This window comes from Carcharodon carcharias, chromosome 11, assembly GCF_017639515.1.
Source record: "Carcharodon carcharias isolate sCarCar2 chromosome 11, sCarCar2.pri, whole genome shotgun sequence".
Lineage (NCBI taxonomy): Eukaryota > Metazoa > Chordata > Chondrichthyes > Lamniformes > Lamnidae > Carcharodon > Carcharodon carcharias.
Window position 1 is genome coordinate 62752406 of NC_054477.1, and position 25917 is coordinate 62778322.

At 42.1% G+C, this 25917-nt stretch overlaps 2 protein-coding genes across 2 annotated transcripts in view; one reads left to right on the forward strand and one right to left on the reverse strand.

The window, feature by feature from the left end:
• The window catches only part of cwf19l2 (CWF19 like cell cycle control factor 2), a 266997-nt gene extending 253031 nt beyond the window's left edge, over positions 1–13966 (forward strand). The window contains exon 19 of the transcript XR_005944421.1: positions 13882–13966. The gene's annotated coding sequence lies outside the window, so the exon portion shown is untranslated. The remainder of the gene's footprint in view (positions 1–13881) is intronic.
• LOC121284019 (protein THEM6-like) overlaps positions 1155–25917 on the reverse strand; it is a 44898-nt gene continuing 20135 nt past the window's right edge. Inside the window, exon 4 of the mRNA XM_041198944.1 lies at positions 1155–1855. Coding sequence (XP_041054878.1) covers positions 1628–1855 — 228 coding nt within the window. The 3' untranslated portion in view covers positions 1155–1627. The remainder of the gene's footprint in view (positions 1856–25917) is intronic.

The following is a 25917-nucleotide window of genomic DNA, read 5'->3' on the forward strand; positions in this document are numbered from 1 at the left end:
GATAGTGATCTAATTTCTGCATCTTGATGTGATGTTGCTCAAATTTTCTTCTTTCAAGAATACCTACAAGATGTAAGTCCCATTAATTCTGAGCCATACCATTTACTGGGTTCCATTTTTTCTCTCTGAACAATGTGTTGCTACATTGTCGCTTAGACCAACTGGATTATGAGCTGATGCATTGAAATGAGGAATGAAATAACGCAGGAGTTTTGAGTGGTTTGGAGCAGAGGAACATGGTGCAGTTTCAGGACTCCTGTGCAGCCTTCTCATTATTTTCATTCTCATCATCTTGGTCTAGACACAAGACATTTTCTTGCTGCACCCACATAATTTAGGTCTTCCTCGTCCTACTCTGTCCTTGTTATTGTGGTAGTTAGGCAGTAAAAATGGGTGATCATAACTATCTACCTAAACCCCACAGGTCAAGAGTAAGGAAGCTCTTGGATTGTTTTACAGGATTGTGTTATATAGGTCTGCACCCACCAACATGCACTGTCACACAAATCTCATTGTCTCCCATAATTAAAGTGGAGAGCCTCCCCAAGAACTTGATGACTACTACTCATTGGGGGCCCCTCTGATCCTGTCTTTCATGGGTTCTGAGCATGATTTTCTCCCAATGCAATATTGGTAGCACTAGGTGAGATCTAACATTTGAGGGTGTTTCCCATTGATCTTGAAGCACTCTTGAAATTAAAAGATTTTGAAGCTCATTGTACAATTTACTGGTAGTTGCCAACTCAGTGTAGGATAGTTAGTGATCCCTTAAACATTTAGAAAGTTAAGAATATGTTGTTACCTACAATATCCAAGGAAGAGATGGCACAGTGGCCAATGTTATATTCAGTTATAAAGTTAGGTTTTTTTAAGTAACTCCAATGGTCCCTTTAAGGGATGATGGTTAATCTGCTCAATGTCTGGTTACAAAATCATGTGCAATGCATACTAAAATTACTTGCAGGTCCTACAACTTTGATTTACTTATTTAAACAGCTGTTCACCTGTTTTGGATAAGAGTACTGGGTGATCAATTAAAGGTCTACCTGAAAATAAATTTAGACAGGTAGATAGGTGCTCACCAGCTTTTCCTTTGCTGGTTTATTCAGACCAGCAAATCCCCTCCCCACCAATATAAATTAGACAGGTCCAGGTTTGGGAATTAATTGTAATAGAAAATCATATTACAGCAATAGCGATAGACATCACATACAAAAGGAATATATTGAACTTTGAGATAAGACGTGGGGATATAGTAATTTTAATACACATTGACAAAGATCTCCAAACATCCTGAAAATGATAAATATAATTTTCTCAAGCCAGCAGTAGTTGTATATTTATCTATTGAACAATAGAGATCTCACAAGAACAAAACAATAACAATACAGGTTTTGAGGAATGTACCATCTGAGGTCATTGATTTGTAATGTAAAGCTCATATCAGTGATTCTAAACTTTTCCATTGAAACATAAATTATTTTATAAGGAGTTTAAATGAAACGAAGCCTCTGGCTGAAAGTTGAAATTACAGTAACACACTACTGCTAATATCACCACGGACCTCTACTGTTCCTGTTTCTTGATCATTTGCCCAGGGCTGTTTGGTCTTGGTGCTGGGATCCTTCTACGCTTTCAGCTTTGCACTGTTGGCCAGGTTGTACTTGATCCACAACTGTAGCTCTTCGGTAAAATCTGGGCATTCCACCTTCCTCTTACATAGGATTTGCAGCAACTTGTCTGGGGTGCTGTACAATACGTTCTGTCGACACAGCATGGTGGCACACACAAAGCTGTCCCTGCAAGAGATGAATTCCTGCTCGATATAGAAAGCCTTTTCATCCCAGCAAAGAATCTGTTGGAGGGAGAATATACATTTCAGTAATAAAGCAGTTTGTGTCATGTCACAATTGCACTGATTCCATGCACCCAGCACAGAGTTGTACTTGCAGGGAGTGCAAGCCAAAGACGAGGCTATGACATTGCAGCTCTGATTCAGCCCTAACATTCAAACTATTGACACAATGATATACTGAGATGATTCTTGTTCAGCAAGGGCTGGATGAGGTAAATAACGTTCAAGGAGATTGACAGATCAAGATGAACTGTTTTACCTTTAAAGGTTGGGGACTGTTTATGTAGCACATGTCCTCAGGAATTAAATGGCTGCGAGAATTTTCAAAAGCGAGACTATAGATGCAGTGTGGAAAGAAAAAGCTTGCTGAACTAAATGGCCTTTTTTTTCATTCCATGCTTATGTTTTTAAACTGCAACAAAAATCACAATTTCCTGAACTGCTGTGTTAGAAGAGATATCCATTAATTGAAGTATGTTGGATGATCCTGAATTAATTTACCCTGTGCAAAATAACCCAAAGCGTACAATCAATTCTAATGACAGGATTGCATCAGACAATAACAGTGTACAGCAAATTTGCTGAAGTCTATTCCAAGGCAAGGGGAGGAGTAGTTTATGTGGAACAAACTCGCAACACAACAGGTATGCTTGATTTGGTTGAAGCAATTGTAATGAGCACTTATCTCGCAGGTCACAGTATTTGGAAAACCAGATAGAAAGTACATGTCTTCATCTGCTACTCCAATAATGGATCAGATGTAACACTGGCTGAGAATTTACAGAACCAGCAAGTCTGAGTAGCTTCTACAAGCCAGCAGTTTTTCTGTTCCAACAAATATGGGTTAAAATTCTGCTATACAATACTATAGTCAATGCAACAACATATTTGTACAGAGATAAAAACAAAAAACTGTTCTGTTGAAGGGTCATGAGTACTTGAAACGTCAACGCTTTTCTTCTCCGCCGATGCTGCCAGACCTGCTGAGTTTTCCAGGTAATTCTGTTTTTGTTTTGAATATATTTGTACACATCATTTCAAAGTTGACAAAAGACACGAAACTTAGAATTGCAGTAAACAATGAGAATGATAATAACAGACCTCTAAGGAGGATGTAAATAGATTAGTGAAATATGCAGACGCACAGAAGTGTTAATCCTGGAGTAGTTACATCACAGCAGGGGGCCAAATGGCCCTCTGCTGTGTCTGTGCTGACATTGCAAGAACAGCTCAACTAGACCCATTCCCCTTAGCTCGGCATTTTTTTTTCTTTCAGGTGCTTATCCAATTCTCTTTTGAAAATCCCAATTGTATCGACCTCCAGTACACTTTCAGGTACGAAATTCTAGATTTCCTCATATCGCCTCTGGTTCTTTTGCCAACTTAATTTGGGGTTTTCAACCATTCTGCCAATGGGAACAGTTTCTCCCTCTATGTACAGCCCCCATGATTTTGAGAACTTTATATCAATTCTCCTCTCAACCTTCTCTGCCCTAAGGAGAACAATCTTAGCTTCTCCAAACTATCCACAATAGGCAATATCTCTCATTCTTGGAATCATTCTTATAAACTTTTTCTGTGCCCTCTTCAAGCTTCATGTCTTTCCTAAAGTGTGGTGCCCAAATTGGGCACAAAACTTCAGCTCAGGCCAAACCAGAGTTTTATAAAGATAGTCACTTGGTAGTTAAAAACTTGAGTATTGCTGAAGAAATAAATTTTGTCACAGCTTTTTGTCTTGCACTCATCAGGACAATCACAAGAATACCAATGTCAGGGAAAGCAACAACTTTATACTGTATGAGAAGAGAGTGCTGAGTGGTTGGCAAATGGACACATTGGTAGAGGTGCTGCCATGGAGAATGCATCAGTTAATGGTGACTGAAGTAAGCTGCCAACCATTGTTTGAAATTTAACCCAGGCAGCTTGACTCTGATTAGTCAAGATATTGCCCTTAGGAATGAAGCAGTGAATGGCTATCACTTATTTTGTTTAGCTGAAACAGGCACACTGTCTGTACATGTTCTTTCTGCCTGCAAAGAACAGGCCCTTGTGTATTAATATATTTAGTTTCCAATACACACAAATGTGCCACACTGCCAGCTCGACTAAAAATCTTCAATTGGTTATCAGCATAATTTTTAGCATGCTGAGAATTATTTAGCAAATGTTGTCCAATCGTGGAATCACATCTAATGTTGGACACTGTGTTTTGAGTTTTGCAAGAACGGGCTGGTTGGGTACGGTTTATACCTTGCCTATTGCAAACAGTGGAAGGGACATGTTGTTTGACATGATCCGCCAGTCTTTGGGATGTAAGTCCTACATACCCAGCATCACACTGGCACTTAAATTCATATACCACATTACTCATTTTATAAAGATTCATCATAACTTTCTTGCTTTTGTACCATATGCCTCTATTATTTATAAAGCCCAGCATCCCGCATGCCTTTTTAACCACTTTCTCAACTTGTCCTGCCAACTTTAAAGATTTGTGCACATATATGCTCAGGTCTCCCTGTTCCTGCACCCCTTTAGAATTGTACCCTTTACTTTATATTGCCTCTCCTCATTTTTCATACAAAAATGTACCACTTCATGCTTTGCTGCATTAAATTTCATCTGCCACATGACCACCCATTCCACCAGCCTATGTCTTCTTCAGATCCATCAACTAGCCTCCTCACAGCTTACAATACTTCCATGTTTTGGGCCCTGAACTCTAAATTATTAATATATATCAAGAATAGCAGTGGTCCAAGTATTGGCCCCTAGGGAACCCACTGTATACTTTCCTCCAGTTGAAAAACAACTGTTCACCACAATTCTGTGTTTCCTGTCACTCAGCTAAACTTTGTATTTATGCTGCCACTGTCCCCTTTATTCCATGAGTTTAAACTTCTATAATGTGACATTTTATCAAACACCTTTCAGAAGTCCATCTACACAACATCAACCATCCTGGTTACCTCATCAAAAAGCTCAATCAAGTTCAACATGATTTGCTAATCTGCACTTCAGCCAGTAACTGTTAATTTTGTCCTGGATTATCATCTCCAACAGCTTTCCCCCCATTGAGGTTAAATTTACTGGCTTATAATTGCTTGGTTTATCCTTGCACCCTTTTTTGAACATAACATTTGCAATTCTCCAGTCCTCTGGTACTAACCCCATACCAAAGGAGGACTGGAAGCTTATGACCAGTGCCTCCATCATTACACCCTTACTGCCCTCAGCATCCTCGATGCATCACATCTGGTCCTGGTGACTTAAATTTTAAGTATGGCTTTCAAATACTACTTCTTCATCAATTTTTGGTCCAGTCAGTATCTCAACCAGATCCTTTTTCACTATGACTTTGACAGCATTCTCTTCCTTGCAAAATACTCATTTAGTATCTCAGCCATAATTCCATGCACAGATTCCAGTTTTGGGCCCTAATCGGCCACACCCTTCCTCTTACCACAAACATCCCCATTCTCAATGATGGAGGAGCCCAGCACCTGTGTGCAAAAGACAAGACTGAACATGGATGATCCACTTTGGTCTCTCTTAGTCTCCAGCATCACAAGTACCAGTCTTCAGCCAATTCAGTGTGCTTGCACACGAGCAGGGGAGAGACCTCATCCTGAGTGAGACACAGCCAGAGTGAGTGTGGGTATTGGCAATTTGGTGCACAGTGGGAATTGAACTGCAAAATCTTTCTCTTTAACTTTTGTAAGTTCAATGGTCTAGTTAAAAGGCTGGTAAGGTAGCTGACTCAGCTGACTGAGAGACAGTTAACTGTCAATCACCTGAAGCCAGTTAGGGCCTGAATAGGTGTTGATTACTATTTGAAGCTTAACTAGTGTGGGTCATCTCAGCTCACCTCAGCTCTATTTAAGAAAGGGATGATTGTAATTGATTTAAAAGGTTTAATTTAAAGGGATAAGTCATGGCAGGAGAGCTCAAAGCCATGGTGTGCTCCTCATGCTCCATGTAGGAAGTCGATAACATTTCCAGTGCCCGGGACCAGCATGTGTGCAGGAAGTGTGTCTAGCTGCTGCTCCTGGAAGCTCATGTTTCAGAGCTGGAACGGCGGCTGGGGACACTGTGGAGCACCCGCGAGTCTGAGAGCATCATGGATAGCACGTTTAGAGAGGTGGTCACGCCGCAGCTGAAGGGGCTTGAGGTAGGAAGGGAATGGGTGACCACCAGGCAGTCCAAGAGAAACAGGAGTCCCCTGCAGTCCCGCTTGCAAATCGGTATTCCATTTTAGAGGCTAGTTCCTCCAGGGAGTGCAGACAGAGCCAAGCTTCTGGCACCACAAGCAGCCTGTCTGGACAGGAGGGGAAGAATAGAGGAAGAGCAATAGTAATAGGGGATTCTATAGTCAGGGGAACAGACAGGCGCTACCGTGGCCGTCAACGTGACTCCAGGATGGTGTGTTGCCTTCCTGGTGCCAGAGTCTGGGATGTCACTGAACAGCTGCAGGACATCCTGAAGGGGGAGGGTGATAAGGCGGAGGTCATGATACATGTTGGTACAAATGACATAGAAAGAAAGAGGGATGAGGTCTTGCATCAAGAATTCAGGAAGTTAGGCAGTAAACAAAAAAGCAGGATCTCTCGGGTTGTAATCTCTGGATTACTCCCAGTGCCATATGCTAGCAAGCACAGAAATAGGAGACTAGCGCAGATCAATACGTGGCTTAAGAGTTGGTGCAGGAGGGAGGGTTTTAGATTCCTGGATCACTGGGATCGTCTGAGGAAGGTGGGACCTGTACAAGTGAGACAGTCTACACCTGAACCAGACCGGGACTAACATCCTTGCGGGCGGGTTTGCTAGTGCTGTTGGGAGGAGTTTAAACTAATTCTGCAGGGGGAGGGGACACAGAATGTTAGCAGAATAGGGTCACATCATAATACAGTAAAACAATCAAGTCAGGGGAGTACAGCTGCATTAAGTTTCAAGGTAGTAAGGCAAGGCTGGATGGCCTCTACTTTAATGCCAGGAGTATTACAGGTAAAATGGATGAGTTAAGGGTGAGGGTTGACATGTGGAATTGTGATATCGTAGCCAACACAGAGATGTGGTTGAGGGAGGGGCAGGATTGGCAGCTCAACATTCTGGGATATAGAATCTTCAGGCGAGACAAGGAAAGGAGTAAAAGAGGAGGAGGCATTGCATTACTAGTTAAGGAGTCAGTTACTGCAGTAAGGAGAGATGATATCTTGGACGGGCATCGAATGAAGCTTTGTGGGTAGAACTTAGGAACAAAAAAGGGGCAGCCACATTGTTAGATGTTTATTATAGACTACCAGATAGTCAGCGGGAAATTGAGGAGCAATTATATGCACAATTTGCAGAGCTGTGTAAAGATAATAACAATAGGGTAATTATATTAGGTAATTTCAACTTTCCCAACATTAATTGGGGTAGACATAGTGTTAAGGGCTTGGATAGAGTGGATTTCTTGAAATGTGTACAGGAGAACTTTTTAGGTCAATATGTAGAGGGTCCAACAAGGGACGGCGCAGTACTGGACCTAATTCCGGGGAATGAAGTCGGACAGGTGGCTGAGGTGGTGGTGGGGGAGCATTTTAGTGATAGCGACCACAGCATGGTACAATTTAAGCTTGTTATGGACAAAGAAATAGACAAGTTACAAAAAAATGTATTGGACTGGGGGAGAGCATTCTTTAGTAAAATAAGGCAGGATCTGGCCAAGGTAGACTGAGAACAGCTACTTGTGGGGAAATCTACAGAAGAGCAGTGGGGGATGTTCAAAAAGGAAATGGGGAGGGTACAGGCTCAACATGTTCCCTCTAGGGTGATAGGAAAAAGTAACAAGCCCAGAGAATCAAGGATGACCAGAGATATTCAGGATACAATGAGAAGGAAAAGAGACGCTTTTGGCAGGTACAAGGGGAGCATATCAGTGGAGGTATTAATGGAATAGCAGAATAACAGAATAACAGAAAGTGCAGGGTGGAGTTTAAGAAAGCAATTTGGAGACCAAAGAGGGGATATGAGAAAGCTCTGGCTGGTAAGAGTAGGGAAAATCCCAAGGTATCCTTATAGTATGTCAATGGGAAGAGGATAACCAGGGAAAGAGTAGGGCCCATTAGGAACCAAAGGGGCAATCTACGGGTGGAGCCAGAGGACATCGGTAGAGCGTTGAACGAATACTTCACATTCCTCTTCGCCCAAGAGAATGAAGGTATGGTACTCAGGGAGAGAGACTGTGAGGTTCTTGAGCAAATTGATATAGCGAGTGACAAGGTGTTGGCAGGCTTAAAAGTGGATAAATCTCCAGGTCCGGGATGATTTGTGTTCCAGGCTGCTGAGGGAGGCAAGGGAGGAGATCGCAGGGGCTCTGACCCAAATTTTTAATTCCTCTCTGGCCACGGGGGAGGTGGCAGAGGACTGGAGAACAGCTAATGTGGTTCCGCTATTTAAGAAGGGTTGTAGAGATAAGCCAGGGAACTACAGACCAGTGAGTCTCACGTCATTGGTAGGGAAACTACTGGAGAAAATTCTGAAGGAGGGAATCTATCTCCACTTGGAGAGGCAAGGTTTGATCAGGGATTGTCAGCATGGCTTTGTCAGAGGGAGGTCATGCCCAACAAATTTGATTGAATTTTTTGAGCAGGAGACCAGGTATGTAGATGAGGGTAGTGCAGTTGATGTAGTTTATATGGATTTCAGCAAAGCCTTCGACAAGGTCCCACATGGGAGACTTATAAAGAAGGCAAATGCACATGGGATACAGGGTAATTTGATAAGGTGGATTCAAAATTGGCTTAGTTGTAGGAGACAGAGGGTGATGACAGAATGCTGCTTTAGTGACTGGAAGCCAGTCCAGTGGCGTATCACAGGGATCTGCGCTGGGTCCCCTATTAGTCATCATTTTCGTAAACGACATAGATGACTATGTGGTGGGGGGGGGGGTAGGATTAGTAAGTTTGCGGATGACACAAACATTGGCCAGGTGGTTAAAGTGAGGTTGAGTGTCTTGGGCTACAGGAAGATATAGACAGGATGGTCAAATGGGCAGATAAGTGGTAGATGGAATTTAACCCTGAAAAGTGTGAGGCGATACACTTTAGAAGGAGTAATTTGACAAGGAACTATTTAATGAACGGCATGACACTAGGAAGTTCTGAAGAACAAAGGGATCTTGGCGTGTTTGTCCATAGATCTCTGAAGGCAGAGGGGCATGTTAATGGGGTGATGAAAAAGGCATATGGGACACTTGCCTTTATCAATCGAGGCATAAATTACAAAAGTAGGGAGGTCATGTTGGAGTTGTATAGAACCTTGGTGAGGCCACAGCTGGAGTACTGTGTGCAGTTCTGGTTGCCACATTATAGGAAGGATGTGATTGCACTGGAGAGGGTGCAAAGGAGATTCACCAGGATGTTGCCTGGGATGAAACATCTAAGTTATGAAGAGAGGTTGGATACACTTCGGTTGTTTTCATTGGAGTAGAGAAGACTGAGGGGTGACCTGATTGAGGTGTACAAGATTATGAGGGGCATGGACAGGCTGGATAGGGAGCAGCTGTTCCCCTTAGGTGAAGGGTCAGTCATGAGGGGACACAAATTCAAGGTGAGGGGCAGGAGGTTTAGGGGGGATGAGAGGAAAAACCTTTTTACCCAGAGAGTGGTGAAGGTCTGGAATACACTGCCTGGGAGGGTGCTGGAGGCGGGTTGCCTCACATCCTTTAAAAAGTACCTGGATGAGCACTTGGCACATCCAAACATTCAAGACTATGAGCCAAGTGCGGTAAATGGGATTAGGTAGGTAGGTCAGGTATTTCTCACGTGTCAGTGCAGACTCGATGGGCCAAAGGGCCTCTTCTGCACTATGTGATTCTGTGATTTACTCCACTTGATATTAATAAAGGACTGAGCACACTGGATATAGCAAAAGCTATGGGTCCTGACAACATCACGGTTGTAGCGCTGAAGACTTGTGCTACAGAACTAGCCATATCTCTAGCCAAGCTGTTCCAGTAGAACTACAACACCGGCATCTAACCAAGAAAATGGAAAACTGCCCAGGTATGTCCCGACTACAAAAAGCAGGACAAATCCAATACAGCCAATTACTGCTCCATTAATCTACTCTCAAATATCAGCAAAGTGATGGAAGTTGTCATTAACAATGCTATCAAATGGCAATCTCTCACTAACAATTTGCTCATCAATGCTCAGTTTGGTTTCTGCTAGAACCACTCGCTTCCAGACCTCATTACAACGTTGAACCCAATGTGGACGAAAGAGCTCCATTCCAGAGCTGAGGTGAGAGTTAATGCCCTTTCTGGAATGCAACAGTTCGACAACCACCAATGCCCACATGCATGAACAAAGAAAATAAATCAATAAATGCAAGTTGTTGCCACCATTTGTATCGATTTCCCCTCAATACTCCTGCCCAATAAGGAAAGTAATTACCAAATGCAAGCATTTAACTCTGGCAGAGTTTTAGATAGGTGATTTATAATTAGATCTAGCCAAAAGCAAAACCTCAGCAACAATCAGGAATAAATAAAATAAGGACTTGTGGGGTAGGGCAGAGCAGTGTGTTACAGTAGTATAAAAGCAAAATACTGTGGATGCTGGAAATCTGAAACAGAAAATACTGGAAAAACTCAGCAGCTCTGACAGCATCTGTGGAGAGTCTCCTGCTGAGTATTTTTCCAGCATTTTATGTGTTTGTGTTTCAGTAGTAACTGGTTGTGAGACAGAGTGATGGGAGATGATTCTGCATCCATGATGCCTTGATGTACCAACCATATACTTAGGATCTTCCCAACCAATTATGTGGATCAAAATAGTAGCTAAAAATGTGTATATTTGGAGAGGGGGATGAAGAGATTCCAGAAGGAGATAAAACTTAGCAAGGCAGAGTAAATTGAAGAGGGAATTCTGGAAGGCAGAGTTGCAATGATGCCTCATTTTAGCATTCAGGAAATTTTACCATCTGATAAGGTGCAGGAAAATCATGGAAGACGTGTTGAAATCTGCAGTTCGTGCAACCAGTGGGGGACAATATGCGAGCTATTGTCTGAACTGCTGGGTGCATTTTTTTATTCTGTCATGGGATGTGGGCGTCACTGGCAAGACCATCATTTGTTGCCCGTCCCTAATTGCCCTTGAACTGAGTGGCTTTCTTGGGCTGCTTCAAAGGGCAGTTAAGAGTCAACCATATTGCCATGGAGCTGGAGTCACATGTAGGCCACACCGGGTAAGGATGGCTGATTTCCTTCCCTAAAGACATTAATGAACCAGATGGGTTTTTATAACAATGATAGTTTCATGGTCACCGTTACTGAGACGAGCTTTATATTCCAGATTTATTAAGTGAATTTAAATTCCACCAGCTGCTGTGGTGGGATTTGAACCCACGTATCCAGAGACATTAGCATATGTCTCTAGATTATTAGACCAATTATACTCCCATTAAGCCACCGACTTTCCCATAGCACCTGTTGGGTTGCATTGACACTGTTTTCTAGGGGAACTCAACTGGTTTAAACCAGATAAACAGCCAACAGAGCTCAGATTACCCAATGGTGCAGTGCAAGCACGCTGAAGAAAACAAAGGCAAATACAAGGTTGCTGCAGCTGTTCCTGTGACTTAAAATAATTGACTGACGAGGCTCTGCTGTACAATGCCCAAGTTTGTCACCAAGTGTTTGGATAAATGTAATACTGGTAGATCCGTGCCATCAAAATCGTTGAGAGCAGATTTGAGGTGGTTCTGGAGAAGTAGGTGATTTTATTAAAGATTGTACCAGTGGAACTCAGCTTCATTGGAAGCTGCTGTCGGATGAGAATCGGTGACTAAATCCTTGAAAAAAAGGAGCTCAACTTTTATCTGCGGAAGTTCAAAGTCTTGAAGGACTTTGTGGTTGAAATTGGTGCTCTATATGGTGAGTGGACTGCCCTGTAAATTCATAAGATTTATCTTTGTTGTATCTGTTATTTAATGTGCAATTTATAGTTTATATTGACCGTGATGTTTATGTTCAATTTATGTTGATTTTGGCTTGATTGTTAAAGTAAAATTTGTAAGAAGTGAAAGTTTGTCAATTGATTGTATTGTTTCGTTCGGTAATTTTGTTTCTTTTGGTTTGGCCTTCACGGGGATCATAAAGGATCTGAAGATGCTGGGAGAAGATCCTCAATTCAGTTTACTGGGTACCGAAAGGTTTACAAGCCTTGACTAGGACAGGATAGGAAAACGTGAAAGGCATTTGAGTTTTTAGGGGGAATGTTAACTGGCTATGGGGGAAGGGATGGGTGCGATGCACCCCTGACATCACCATTCTGAGCACTTTAACTGTTAGGCCTCATTAACACCAGATTGACAGGCTGACCACTTGATTGCATTGGGATGGACAGCCGGCTCACTTTCAGGGCAGGATTTCTGGTAGGCCTGCTGAGTGCTATTTAAAGACTGAATGTTAGTTGAAGAGACAAGGGTACAGAAAGACATTAGATGGAAAAAGATGCAAAAGGAGAACATTAAACAAACCAGGAGAAAGGTAGGTCAATGTGAGGAGCATCAGTCCCAGAACCTGGATTCAATGAAGGGAAATCCATTCCAACCAGAGCAGCAAGTGAGAGTACAGGTCTTTAAAGAATCATAGAACAGTGCAGCACAGGAGGTGGTCATTTGGCCCATTAAACCTGTGCTAGCTCTTTCAAACAGCTATGTAATTAGTCCCAGTCCCCTGCTCTTTCTTTACATCCCAAATGTATTCTCCAAGTATTTATCCAATTCTCTTTTAAAAGTTACTAATCCACCATCTTCTCAGGCATTTTAAGTCATAACCACACGTTACGTAAAATCTTTTTTCATGTCACCCCCTGGTTCTTTTACACCTTAAATTTGTGCCATCTTGTTAATGACTCTTCAGCTACTGGAATCAATCACTTTTTCCAGAACCACTTCATCCCATTCAGGGTTGCAGGGAGTTGGAGCCTATCCCAATAGACAATAGGCACTAAGCAGGGTACACCCAGGACAGGAAGCTACTCCATCACAGGGCACACACAGACACAGGGGGACAATTTACCATAGCCAATCCACCTAATCAGCACATCTTTGGACAGTGGGGGGAAACCAGAGCACCCAGCAGAAACCCACGCAGATGCAGTGGGAATGTGCACACTCCACACAGACGGACACCCGAGGTCAGGATTGAACCCGGGTCCCTGCAGCTGTGAGGCAGCAGCACTAACCAATGCTCCACCATGCCGCCTGCTACTAGAAACAGTTTCTCTTTATTTACTCTATCTAAACCTTTCATAATTTAACAACCTCTACCAAATCACCTCAATGGTCTATGTTCTATGAACAACCCTACTTTCTCCAAACTACCCACACATCTGTAATCCCTCATTCCTGAGACCACTCCGTTAAATCTCCTCTGTACCCTTTCCAAAGCCTTCACATACTTCCTGAAGTGCGGTGCCAGGAATTGGGTACAATACTCCAGCTGGGGCCAATTAATCTTTTATCCAGGTTTAACATAACTTCTTGGCTCATGTGCTCTGTGCATCTATTTATAAGCTTGGTTTCCCATATGCTTTTTTAATTGCTTAGTTAACCTGTCCTGCCAACTTCAAAGATTTATGCACAAACACCCGCAGGCCCTTCTCTTCTGACATTCAATTTCTCCGCTATACACTTTCCCACCTCCTCTTCCCCCAGCACACTAAACACTTTCTCCCCTGCACCACATCCTTCTACACCAGCCATAAGGGAACACTATACCATCTCTCCTCATTTCAATCATACCTACACAACAGCCACAAAAAGCATTCTGTCATGAGCTGGTAACAATCAAAAAACAATGAACTTATCTGTTGACTCCTCTCTAACTTCAGTCCAGCCAGTTTCTTTCCACTGAACACCACCCTTTCCTACTCACAGCTTGCTTTTTCTCCGCCTTTTAGCATATACCTATACATATACATGCATATCACTTTGCAATACCTCTCAATAAATCTCTCCCTCTGTTTCTGTAGGAAGATATGTCCAACAACACAAGTGAAGAAGCAAAACTGAGGGAGGACCAGCTAATCCAAACCCTAAGTCAAATGGAACAAACAGCCCTGGATATCACAGGCAGCTGAAGAGCAAACAGCATTGAAGTTGGCAAGATTAGAGTGACACTGATTGGGTATTTGCTTAATACTTGACTTTCTATTATGTTCAAGCAGTTGCAAAACCAGCTTGATGACAACCTCATGTTGCATAGTAAAGTCAGTCATCACTACTGTCAGTGCCATTCAAATTTACCCCTTTCTCTAGGTTGTAAACATCTGATGCGGAAGAGAGCAATTCCTTCAGAAGCACCATCACACACTCCAGTAGCCCCAAGTATCACCATGGGGATTATCAATCTGGGTGTGTCAGAGAGAGATAGCAGGGCCCAGCACAAGTTAGCAGCAGCAGATGAATAGTAGAAATGACAGCCCAGGAGACAGCGCGCCAAGGGATAACTTCACTGAAAGATAGAAATACTAACTTCAGGTACCCAACATTCAAAAGCAAACTTCTTTCAAGCACTCATGCAATTGTATGAGGTATTAAAAAGGCCGTTAAGGAATTGCTGTATCATGGCTGATTGTTTGGAGGGTATCAGCATTCTGTAGTCTATCCTAGAGTTGGTGACCACCTCCACTGGGCCTTCACACTAGGAATATGTGTCACCAGCATTGGAGTGGCACATATTGCTCTCCCCTTCAATCAACGTCCATCATGCTGCCAGAAAGCTAGCTGAACCAGAACGCCCCACTGGAATCCAAAATGCTGCAGTTTGAGGGTCCTGGTCCTCTGAGGCCCAAGCTGCAGGAGTTGCTCAGGGTAGTGTCCTCAGCCCAATCATCTTTAGCTACTTCATCAATGACCTCCCTTCCATCATAAGGTTAGAAGTGGGGATGTTTGCTGATGATCGCACAATGTTCAGCACCATTTGCAACTCCTCAGATACTGAAGCAGTCCATGTCCAAATGCAACAAGACCTGGACAATATTCAGGCTTGGGCTGACAAGTAGCAAGTAACTTTCACGTCACACAAGTGCCAGACAAGGACCATCTCCAACAAGAGAGAATCCAACCATTGCCCCATGATGATCAATGGCATTACCATCACTGAATCCCCCACTATCAACATTCTGGGGGATACCATTGACCAGAAACTGAACTGGACTAGCCAAATAAATACTGTGGCTACAAGAGCTGGTCAGAGGCTGGGAATTGTATGATGGGTAACTCGCCTCCTGATTGCCCAGAGCCTGTCACAATCTATAAGGCACAAGTCAGGAGTGTGATGGAATACTCCCCACTTGCCTGTGTGCAGCTCCCACAACACTTAAGGAGCTCGACACTGTCCAGGACAAAGCAGCCTACTTGATTGGCACATCCACAAACATTCAGTCCCTCCACCACTGACACACAGTAGCAGCAGTGTGTACCATCCACAAGATGCATTGCAGGAATTCACCACGGCCCCTTCGACAGCACCTTCCAAACCCATGACCACTACCATCTAGAAGGGCAAGAGCAGCAAATAGATGGGAACATCACCACCTGGAAGTTCCCCTCCAAGTCATTTACCATTCTGACTTGGAAATATATCGCTGTTCATTCACTGTCGCTGGGTCAAAATCCTAGAACTCCCTTCCTAACAGCTCTGTGGGTGTACCTACACCACATGGACTGCAGTGGCTCAAGAAGGCATCTCACCACCGCCTTCTTAAAGGCAACTAGGGGCAATAAATGCTGGCAATAGATGGGCAATAAATGCTGGCCCAGCCAGCGAAGCCCCGCCCAGTGAATGAATTTTAAAAAACTTCCAGAAATTGCTGATTGTGACAAAACTATCATATTTTTCATAACAGTCATAGAGACGTAGAGGTCTGCTGCACAGGAAAAGGTTTTTCACGGTCCATTGAGTCTGCACCGGTCAAACAAGTACCTAACTATTCTAATCCCATTTTCCAGCACTAGGCCCATAGCCTTGTATGCCATGACATCGCAAGTGCACATCCAAATAATTCTTAAATGTTATGAGGGTTTCTGCCTCTACCACCCTTTCAGGCAATGAGTTCCAGATTTGCACCACCCTCAGGGTGAAAGAATTCTTCCTCACATCCCCTCTGAACCTTCTGCCCTTTACCTCCTGGTTATTGATCCCTCCAAAAAGGGGAAAAAATTCCTTCCTGTCTACCCTATCTATACCCCTCAATTTTATATACCTCAATCATGTCCCCACTCAATCTCCTCTGCTCCAGGGAAAATAGCCCCAGTCTATTCAATCTCTCTTCATAACTAAAACTCTCCAGCCCAGGCAACATCCTGGTAAATCTCCTCTGCACTCTCTCTAGTGCAATCACATCCTTCCTATGATGCGGATTCCAGAACTGTATACAATACTCTAGCTGTGGCCTAAACAGCGTTTTATACAGTTTCAGCATAACCTCCCTCCTCTTATATTCTATGCCTCAGCTATTAAAGGCAAGTCTTATGCCGTCTTAACCACCTTATCTACCTGTTCTGCTACCTTAAGGGACCAGTGCACATCAAGGTCCCTCTGGGTACTTCCCAGGGTCCTACCATTCATCGTGTATTCCCGTGCCTTGTTTGTCCCGCCCAAGTGCATCACCTCACACTTATCCGGATTAAGTTCCATTTTGATTTTATGGGATATTGTAAGGTAGGCATATGTGTGTGTGTGTGTGTGTATATGTATGGTTTCGTGGGTGGCTGATTTAATTGAATTAGAGTCAGATAGACTGCAAGGTCGAAATTATCAGGAGCTAGGTGTAAAAAGGGTATTTGAAATGCTAATTAGTGAGCTAGGATAAAAGTCTCAGCAGATAGGGGTGAATGAGATTTGCAATTTAAGATAAGTGGGGAGCTATTTGATTTTCAAGGGGATGGTAGGATGTTTACAACTAACAAGATAAATAGGGCAAGCTTATTGGGTTTATTTTTTTTTCCCAAAAGGAAAAGGGCATATTGGCAACATGGAAGATTTTTAGAGCATGTAAAAAGTAAATTCTAAAGACAGTGGGAACAATGGGATTTACAGATTAAAGAGGAAGAAATATATTTAAAGGAGGTTGCATCAAGGGTGGCCGTGTAAGATCTGAAAGATACACCGTGTGAAACAGACTTGGGGAGAAAAGCCACTAGCCACTTTGCAGAAGTCTGCTGTTCCACTCACCAAAATTGTGTGAAAAGCCTCTGGAATTCCACTGTTGAGCGTGTGTTGTGGTAACCTTGCTGGATGCCTCTCTAAATTTAAAATCTATTTTGGACTGTTGCCTTAAAGGGAGTCAGGTTAGTTAGGAATCTTGGGAGTTATTATAATATTAAGCAATGCTGCAACTGTAATGTTGCGTATGTGTTTTAATTCTTTTCTTTTGTTAATGAACGTTTTAATCTAATTTTTAAAATCTCTAAAGGTGTTAGCGGACTCATTTCTTCTGAATTCAGTGCCCAAACCTTTTCTTAATAAATACAAATTGCAAAACTCTTGTGATAGCGTGGCCAAACTTCCCTTGTGGATTTGATCAGCCTGGCAAACACCACCTGCTGTATCATAACAAAATATCCTAGATGAGCCCCCAATTTTGAATGGCACTTGACTCAGTAGGTCTTGAATAAACACATAGCGTCTGCACAGCCTGTCTGCAGAGATACAGCCACCCCATAGACTTCTTACCCCTTCATTCCCCCACTCCACTTCAAACCCCCCAGCTCGTGTCAGGTAACCAGTAGAGCAACAAAAATGGTGCTCATTATAAACTCCTTGCTTATTAAAGGTGTATAAGTCAATAAATTTAGTGAAAAAAGCAATCTCTAAGGCAAGCTATTTTGTGAAAATCCAAAAAATCTAATAGGTAGCAATTGTAGTGCTTGTAGTTGAGTGCCCTTCTAAAGACTGCCCCTTGGAAACAAATCTCACTAGGTTCTAATTAGTGGGTTCAGCACTGGATGGGACATCTGTTTTTGTACATTCAGAAAATGTATCTGAGTCCTAATGACATGTGATCAGTGGACATCTCAGATGCCTAACACCTAATAAAACAGAGATTAAAATGGAGGGAACGAAGCAGAAATGGGGTGGTAAGTCTCCTAAGGTAATTTCAACTCCACTATTGCCCTGTTCCCACTCATCAGGGGATTTAAAAATTGCCCCTTGTGAGAAAGAGATTTCTTCACGTACCATCATTGGCCCTATCTGCTATTTTAGCTGGTGATGGGAAAACCACAGTTCTTACATTGCTGGCCTATAAGGACCTCCTCTGATCATCAGGAAAGGCAATTGACCAGAAAACAAAAATCATGATTGTGTTACTTTTAAATAAATGGAGTACATTTTTGAACTAAAGCCTGGAAATGCTGGAATTACTCATGTCGGGCAGCATATGTGGAGAGAGGAACAATTAACATTTCAGGTTTGTGACCTTTCATCGGAATTGGGAGAAGTTAGAAACGTATTACGTTTTAAGCAGGTGAAATGGCTGCAGGTAGAAAAGAGAACAAAAGGGAAAGTCTGTGATAGGGTGGATGTCAGGAGAAATTAAAATGACAAAAGAGGTGCTATCTGTAGTGTGGTAACATCCTTCCTTTGCTGCGAAGTGAATTTCACTCATCATTTCAAACCTATGCCTCTGCAACCTTTATTGTGGAAACTCCCAAGAGTTACTGCCTCACAATGACAGCATCTTATGTTTAGACTTCGCACAATAATATAAGACTAAAATTAATGGCAATCATGGACAGTAACATTAGGAGATATAGAATAGAAATAGGGCAGGGATTCAATATTCATGACAGAGGAGATTTTTCAATTCCTCATGCAGCAACATATTTCAAATGGCGTGACCAGACATGCACTGGAAAATTATGGGCCCAGTGCACAAAGTGAGGAACCCAGCAATATGCAAGAACACATAAAATCTACCCTTCTGTCAGCAACAAAGAAGTGGATGTAAAAGGGATTTATTTCAGTCATAAAAATTGCAGATAAAAGGTGCTCTGAAATTAGTCTCCTCTCTCTAACTTTTGATAAAACCACCAAAATTCTTCTTAATTTCTTTGCTGGCTTGATTTTGTCATTTTAAAATCTAAAGAGATGCAGTTTGACATCCTGTATGTTGTAACTACATTTAAAGTTGGCAAACACCTTAATGTTGTAGTGAGGTATCTTGTGACATGCCAGTACGCATAAGATCAGCATTAGAGACGTGGATGAAAATGGGACTGATTCAAAGTCACCCAACTGCCTTTAAAGTTGATGGCAAACACTTTGATGTTGCATTGAGTCACCATGTTAACACTTTGAGGGATAAACTGATAGGCAGTAGATTCTCTTTCTGTTCCTCCCTGTCCACAGTACAGTTGCCTAAATTGGCAAAAAATTTAAACATTCCTTTACCCCTTAGAGCATTTACTTCAAGGATGGTGGCTGTAGAGATGGGTGACCAGGCCACCATATCTCTTGGTGGATAAACTCAGAATTTTATTTAAATGTCTGACGGATGCTTTTACTTTAATGCTCTTACTAAATAGTCATTTTTTAAAGATTACATTTATTACACTTTTAGTAGGAGAACTCAATGAGGCAGCAGAATTTAAAGGTGGGGCATGAATAAACAAAGCTCAGAGTTTTTAAAACAATGAACAGTGGTTTATTTACGTCATGACAGGGAAATGGAAGTGTTTTTATTTATCTGAAGATTGAATATAGCTGTACCAGGATTGCATAGAGTTTTATAGAAATATTGGTGAAGGTCCCATGGGAATGCTCATATTATAATCACTTGATACAGTTTTTGACAGGGCAGGACTGCTATACCACGTAATGCACAAAATTCATTCTATGGCAAAGGCGAAGAAGCTACCTTTACTATCGCTTTAAAGCTACAAGGTTAATTCCTGTGTTTGGGCACATCCTTTTTCACTTTTCACCAAATCATTCTTCTTCCTTCACTTCTTGCCTATGCTTGCTCTCCTCTTCCACTGTGCTGCTGCTGCTGCTAGCTTTTTAGCCTAATCCTATTTTTCCAGCGCTTTCTCTTTTCTTTCTATACTCTTCCTTTCAAAATACTAATCCAATTGCTTTTTTAAATCGGGTTTTTGGAGCAGACTTTCTTCCTCCTGCACCTGAACTATTGGATCATCTGGACACAACAAGTGCAAGAAAATATGATGGGATGAAGTGAATTAATGGACAAAACATCATTAAATCCTACCGGCTTGATTTTTCTGTTTTCACTGTGGCCAGGCAATCCAATAACTCCAGGAATAAAATAATCTGCTCCATAAATTCTGCCAAAACAACCCACGATTCATGTGTGGAAGAAAATTCTAACATTCACTCAGTCTTCTGCTAATAATCTGGAGTCCGTGCCCCCTCATTACTGAATTGCCAGCTAATAAAAAAAAAGCAGTCTTTCAGTATTTAACCTCTCAAAAACATTTAATAATTTGAAAACCTTTCAGAACCAAGGATGCTACCAACTGAGGTAGGTGTCCCTAATATACTAGCAGTTGGTAGCACTTATGCCACTGAAACTCGAAGTACATAATTTAAGCTGCGTTTTAATGTGGTACAGTACTGATGGAAATCCTTCTACAAGGCAGCCTTTGGCAGTACCCACATTCAGGTAGGCTACCAACTGCTCGTATTCTAGGGACACCTACCTCAGGGCCTGTAGGCCTGTCTGCAGCACTGGCTTCCCCAGCCTGCTGCTGGGTGCCTGCCTCCTGCCTACAGGCAGTTAAACTAATCCACCCCATCCACCACCCCACCTCCCCCCGTGGCATTGGGAAATTGGAGATCAACTGGAAAATCCTATAAATTGGTGCCCAAACTGAATGTAGTATTCTAATAGTGGTCTAGCTAATGTCATACACAAATTCAATACCACTTCCTTCATTTTAGATTCAAATACCATGCATTTTAATGGAATTTTCTACATGCATTCCCACCTTTAAAGATTGGAATCCAAGATATTTCTCTGTTCCTCCAGTCATTAAGGATCTTAGCATGTAGGGTATACTTCCTTACACTGTTTTTCTCAAAAGACAAGGAGCTTTTCTAGAAAGGCAAGAGTGGGCATAAACATTGATAGGGAAGCACATGGTTGGGCTGGTGAACATGTGGGCTGAAAAACAACTAGAGTGGCCAGGTTGTAGAAGATACATGGGTAAACAGAACAGCAAGCTGGGAAACACTTGGGCAAGAAAGCATTCAGTGCTGCTGAGCAGGCTGAGATGCACTCAGAATATTCAGGTGAATATGCAGGATAAAAATACTGCGCTCAGCTGATGTGCAAGTTAGTAGGTAGAGTGGGAAAACAGGTGGACATGTGGGTGGACTCAGGGTGGTTGAAAAGGGGAGGGAGCGGTTCAGCTGAAACTCAATTCTGCACTTTGTTGGTATGATCACAACCCTTGTAATCAGAGACTGTGAAATATTCCTATATCGGGTGTTTCAGAAGAACCTGAAGAAAAGCATCACTGGTGCCAACACTAAATATTGTAGCCAGTGGCACTTGCTACTTGGTCCGCCATCTTGGGTCTGCCTGTGGCTGGGGAATAATCTCATTTCTCCAATTACGGAAAATATTGTTGTGACTTGTTGCCTGTAAATACCTCAGCCTGACTTCTGGCCAGACTGTAAAAGTTATGAATGCACAACTCGGTTACTTGTGCAGTAATCCCATTGTTGTTAAATTTGTTCTGCGGTATAAGTAGGGATTTTGGAAGTCAGCACATCTCTGAACGGTTTCCACTGTAAAGGCAGGTTTGAAAAGATTATGAATTAGTCAAAACAAAAGGTAGTTCACATAATAAAATTTTAGTGTTTAACTTCAGTTTCTATAGTGCCCTTCTTTCAAAATGATATTTTCAACTGCAAAGTTCAAATCAATCTGAAAGAAAATTATATCAGTTTAGTTATTTTTGGAAAGTCTGATGATTTACATCAGATTGTGAAGTGGTAAAATGGATTCAATTCCAGAAAGTTCCAGCAATGACTCATCTGAAGAAGTAAATCACTTTACACCATATATAATAGGAGTTAGCATGTTGTTCAGTACAATATGGTCATGGTCAGGAAGGTGGTCGTGCTTAGCTTAGTAGCATATTGAAAATGTAACAATAAGAATGTTGAGCTTCTTTCATTGAAGATGACCTATCTGTACAAACGTTAATGTCAATGAACTAATCCCACTGAAATTCAACTAATAGTTTAAAGTGATAGACCATCTTTCCTTAACTGTAGTAAAAGTGGACTTCTAGAGCAGGCTTGTCCAACATACAGCCCGCAGGCCAGAATCTGGCACATCATGCCTCAATCCAGCCCATGGATTCATTGTTCAAAACACAGTTAAGTGAAGTGAAAGATTCTGCAAGGAGCTGCTCCTCCAAGTACAGACCATTTCTCTCCCGCAGTTGCTATTGATAGGCTCACTAGTGAGTAGTTTGACTTGTTTCCCTTTACTTGTGTTGTCTTCTAGATCAACGAGGTTTTACATACTTTAGGAGTGACTTGGAGATTGAAAAACTAAATACTGACTAAAAACTATTTGTTTACACTATTACATCCAAGACCTCATGGTAAGTACATTATTCTCTGGACACAGTGTTCTCTGTCTTACTCCCTTGGAATCTCTTGGTCATCGGACCCCAATGCCATGCTTACATCATTAACATTGTCAATTAACATAACTATTAACCCTTTACAATATTTCTCTTCCACCCCCACCCCCAGGCCTGTGTATCATCTCAAAAGCGTTAAATTACTTGTTAAACAATTTACATTCTCACCATCTCACCTCAAAATTATAACATCATGGGTTGGGCCTGTCTAATGCTTTTACAACTCTCTCTGATCTTATCTTGATCAAGAAGGGTTAAGGGTGCTGGTCCACACTTGGTTCATGGACTCAAACGTCACTTCTTGAGCCATTTGCTGTAGAGTCCACCTTGTCATTCGATCATGGTAATTCTGGAATAATTGTCGCCTTTCAGCTTAGAGTATCAGAGCCTGTTTCTTCAGATAACCCGATGTGGTGTTTGTTCAAGGTATGATCGTGGCTGCTGAGTTTGCTGTATCAATGTATCTATGCCTGACAGTCTCTTATCTACAAATTTTGTCTCCATACTAACGTGGATAGTATTCTTGCTCTACACTGGTGATTATATCAGCTTGACTGTTTCTCTTTGTGTTTGCTCGCTCGTGACACCTTAGTCAGTTCATGATTTTGTAAGATGGTGTTGGGCTTTAGTTTATGTTGCAATGGAGGAAGTTGGGTCTTTAGCCTTCTCCACATCAGTAATTCTGCTGGCAAAAAGCCATTACCTTATAGCGTTGCCCTGTAATTGAGTATGGCTAGCTCTAGGGGTCATTGTTGTTTGTCATCAATATTTTGATAGTTTTTACACCTCTCTTCGCTTCTCCATTAGCCTGCAGATGGTGTAGTGAACCGGTCACATGGTGGAACCCATATTCCATAGCAAATTGTCAGATGTGTTAATTCATAAACTGCGGACTGTCGTCCAAGACTACCTCATCCGGAATACCAAGTAAACGTGTTTAAGAGTTTTTGCCACAGCTTCTGCAATTGTGGTATGGAGTCTGCTGATTTCCAACCATTGAGAGTAATAGTCAATGACAGGTAGATTTTACCTCAAGTCAAACAGATCCATTCTTAGCCTTTGCGAAGGTCTGGACAGAAATGTTGATGGTAGTTGTGGTTCTGTTTGTTCTTGGCACTTGATGGCACTATAGTACATTGAGATAAGTTCTTCTATGGCTTTCAAAATTTATGGCCACCAGACTGTTGTGCTTTTGCTCTGTATTTGGTAATGACCATAGTAGAGTTTTTGGAGAATATCTTCTCGCCTCGATCTTGGAATTACTAGCTTGCCATTGAAAAGTAGAAGGTCTTCAACAATAGTCAAATGTTATTGTTGTTCATTATATTATGTTAACGCCTGATTGCTTGGGACATATTCAGGCCAACCATTTTGGCAAAATGCTCTGACCTGACTGCATTCTGTGCCTTTCAACTGGGCTTCTCTAATCTGATTTTTTTTTTGCAGAAGGTAGGGTAGGTTACTTGCTATTGATGAAGAATATGCTTCCACCTCAGAGATGAGTGTCAAATGTTGTCTGTAGCCTGGTTGACTTTAGCACTTGACAGTGTCTCAACAGCGTATACACTGTAGTAGACACAGCATATGAGTCTTAGCCAGAAACGTTATATCCTTGGCAGCATCTTAGCAATTTCCTTAAAGTTCAGGTAAGTGACCAGAGGTTTATGGTCCTTCTCAATCCTGAATTGTAAGCCTTTTCAGTAATCTGAAAATTTTTCGCAGGCCCATGTCACTGCTAGTGCTTCCTTTTCAATCATTGAATTAATACTTTAATGATTTAGAGACACAGTACATTGGTTTTTTTTTCTGCCACCTTCCCGGATCTGTCGAGGAACAGCTTCAACCCTCGTCGATGATGCATCAGCTGCCACTATTGTCAGTAGTTTGGGGTCATAATGTGCAAGCACGCCCAAGGAGATGAGCAGCTCCTTGATCCTGTCAAAGATATTCTTCTGCCCGACTCCCCATTACAACCACTCACCTTTTCTCAGCAGGTCTCTCAAAAGTTCATTGATGACAGACAAAATAGAGATGAATTTCCCCACCTGGTTGACTATGCCTAAAAATCTGTGTGTGTCAGCAACAGACTTGGGCTGTGGAAATTCTTTATCACCTTGGTTTTTTTGGGGTCTACTGTTATCCCTTTTTAGTGCATAATATAGCCTAAAAATCTGATAGCTTTTGTTCAGAGTGAGGCCTGTTTGTTCAAGCACTTATAAAACCTCCCGGATTCTGTGATTGTCCTCTTCCTTGGTAGCACCATGTGGCAAATAATTCCTTCTCTGCCTTTGAGGATGTTGGACATTGTGCGTGGAAAGATTTCTGGTGCAGAGGATATGCCAAAGGGAAGTCGACTGAAACAAAAGCGACTGAAGGGAGTGATAAACGTTGTCAACAACCTTGATTCTTGGTCAAGGAAGATTTGCCAAAACCCACTGTTGGCATCCAGCTTCGAAAAAAGAACACTTTTGGACAATTTTGCCAAACTGCCATCAACAGAAGACATCAGGTGCATCTCTCTCTGAATGATTTTATTTAGTCGTGTCAGGTCAACATAGAGTCTGCTTTTGCCATTTGGTTTAGGGTATGTCACTAGCCCGAGACCTATTTTGTAAGCATTATAACAAGAGAGATCATGCCTTGATGCAGCATCCTGTCAATTTGATCTTTGACTTTCTTGATCAGCAGGTGTGGTACCCTCCTAGGGATAAATAAGCAAATGGGTTTGGCATCTGGGAGCAGAGTGATGTTATACTCACTTTTGTGCTTTCCCAGTCTCTAGAATAACTTAGGAAATTCATTCTTACAATGGATCTGCTGTCATCCTGTGTTACCTCATCAACCCTTTGCAGAAGACCGAGTGCTGAACACGCTGCCCTGCTGAGCACAGAAAGTTGCTGGTTCTGGTTCTAAAGAGTTTCATTAATTTCTTTATCTTTAGTCCAAGGGTTATAGCAATATGACCCTTCACTTTGACGTCTGTGCCTCTTGGCCCCTGTAGCCTTATGTTTGATGCCTGGATCTCAATATCATTAAGCCAGTCCAAGGCCCCAGTGTCCAGTTTAAATTCTGTTCCGTACTCTTTGACTTCTAGCTCTACAAACCAGAACTGATTATTGGGATTTTTATCCCCAATGTCTTTATTTCCAATTTCCTGCATTTTAAAATGGTTGGAAGCATGTTCCAGCTCTCTTCCCTTAACTAGTGCTTTAGATCTGCAGAATTGTTTAAAATGTCTGGTCTTGCCACAGATAAAGCATTCGGCTCCCCTAATGGGTATTCTCCGCAGTGATGCTTCTTTTTGGTGCCACATGTGAAACATTTTAAAATAGTTGGAAGGGCTCTTTCCACCCCTTCAGCAATTTTGGCGGGCCGTTTTG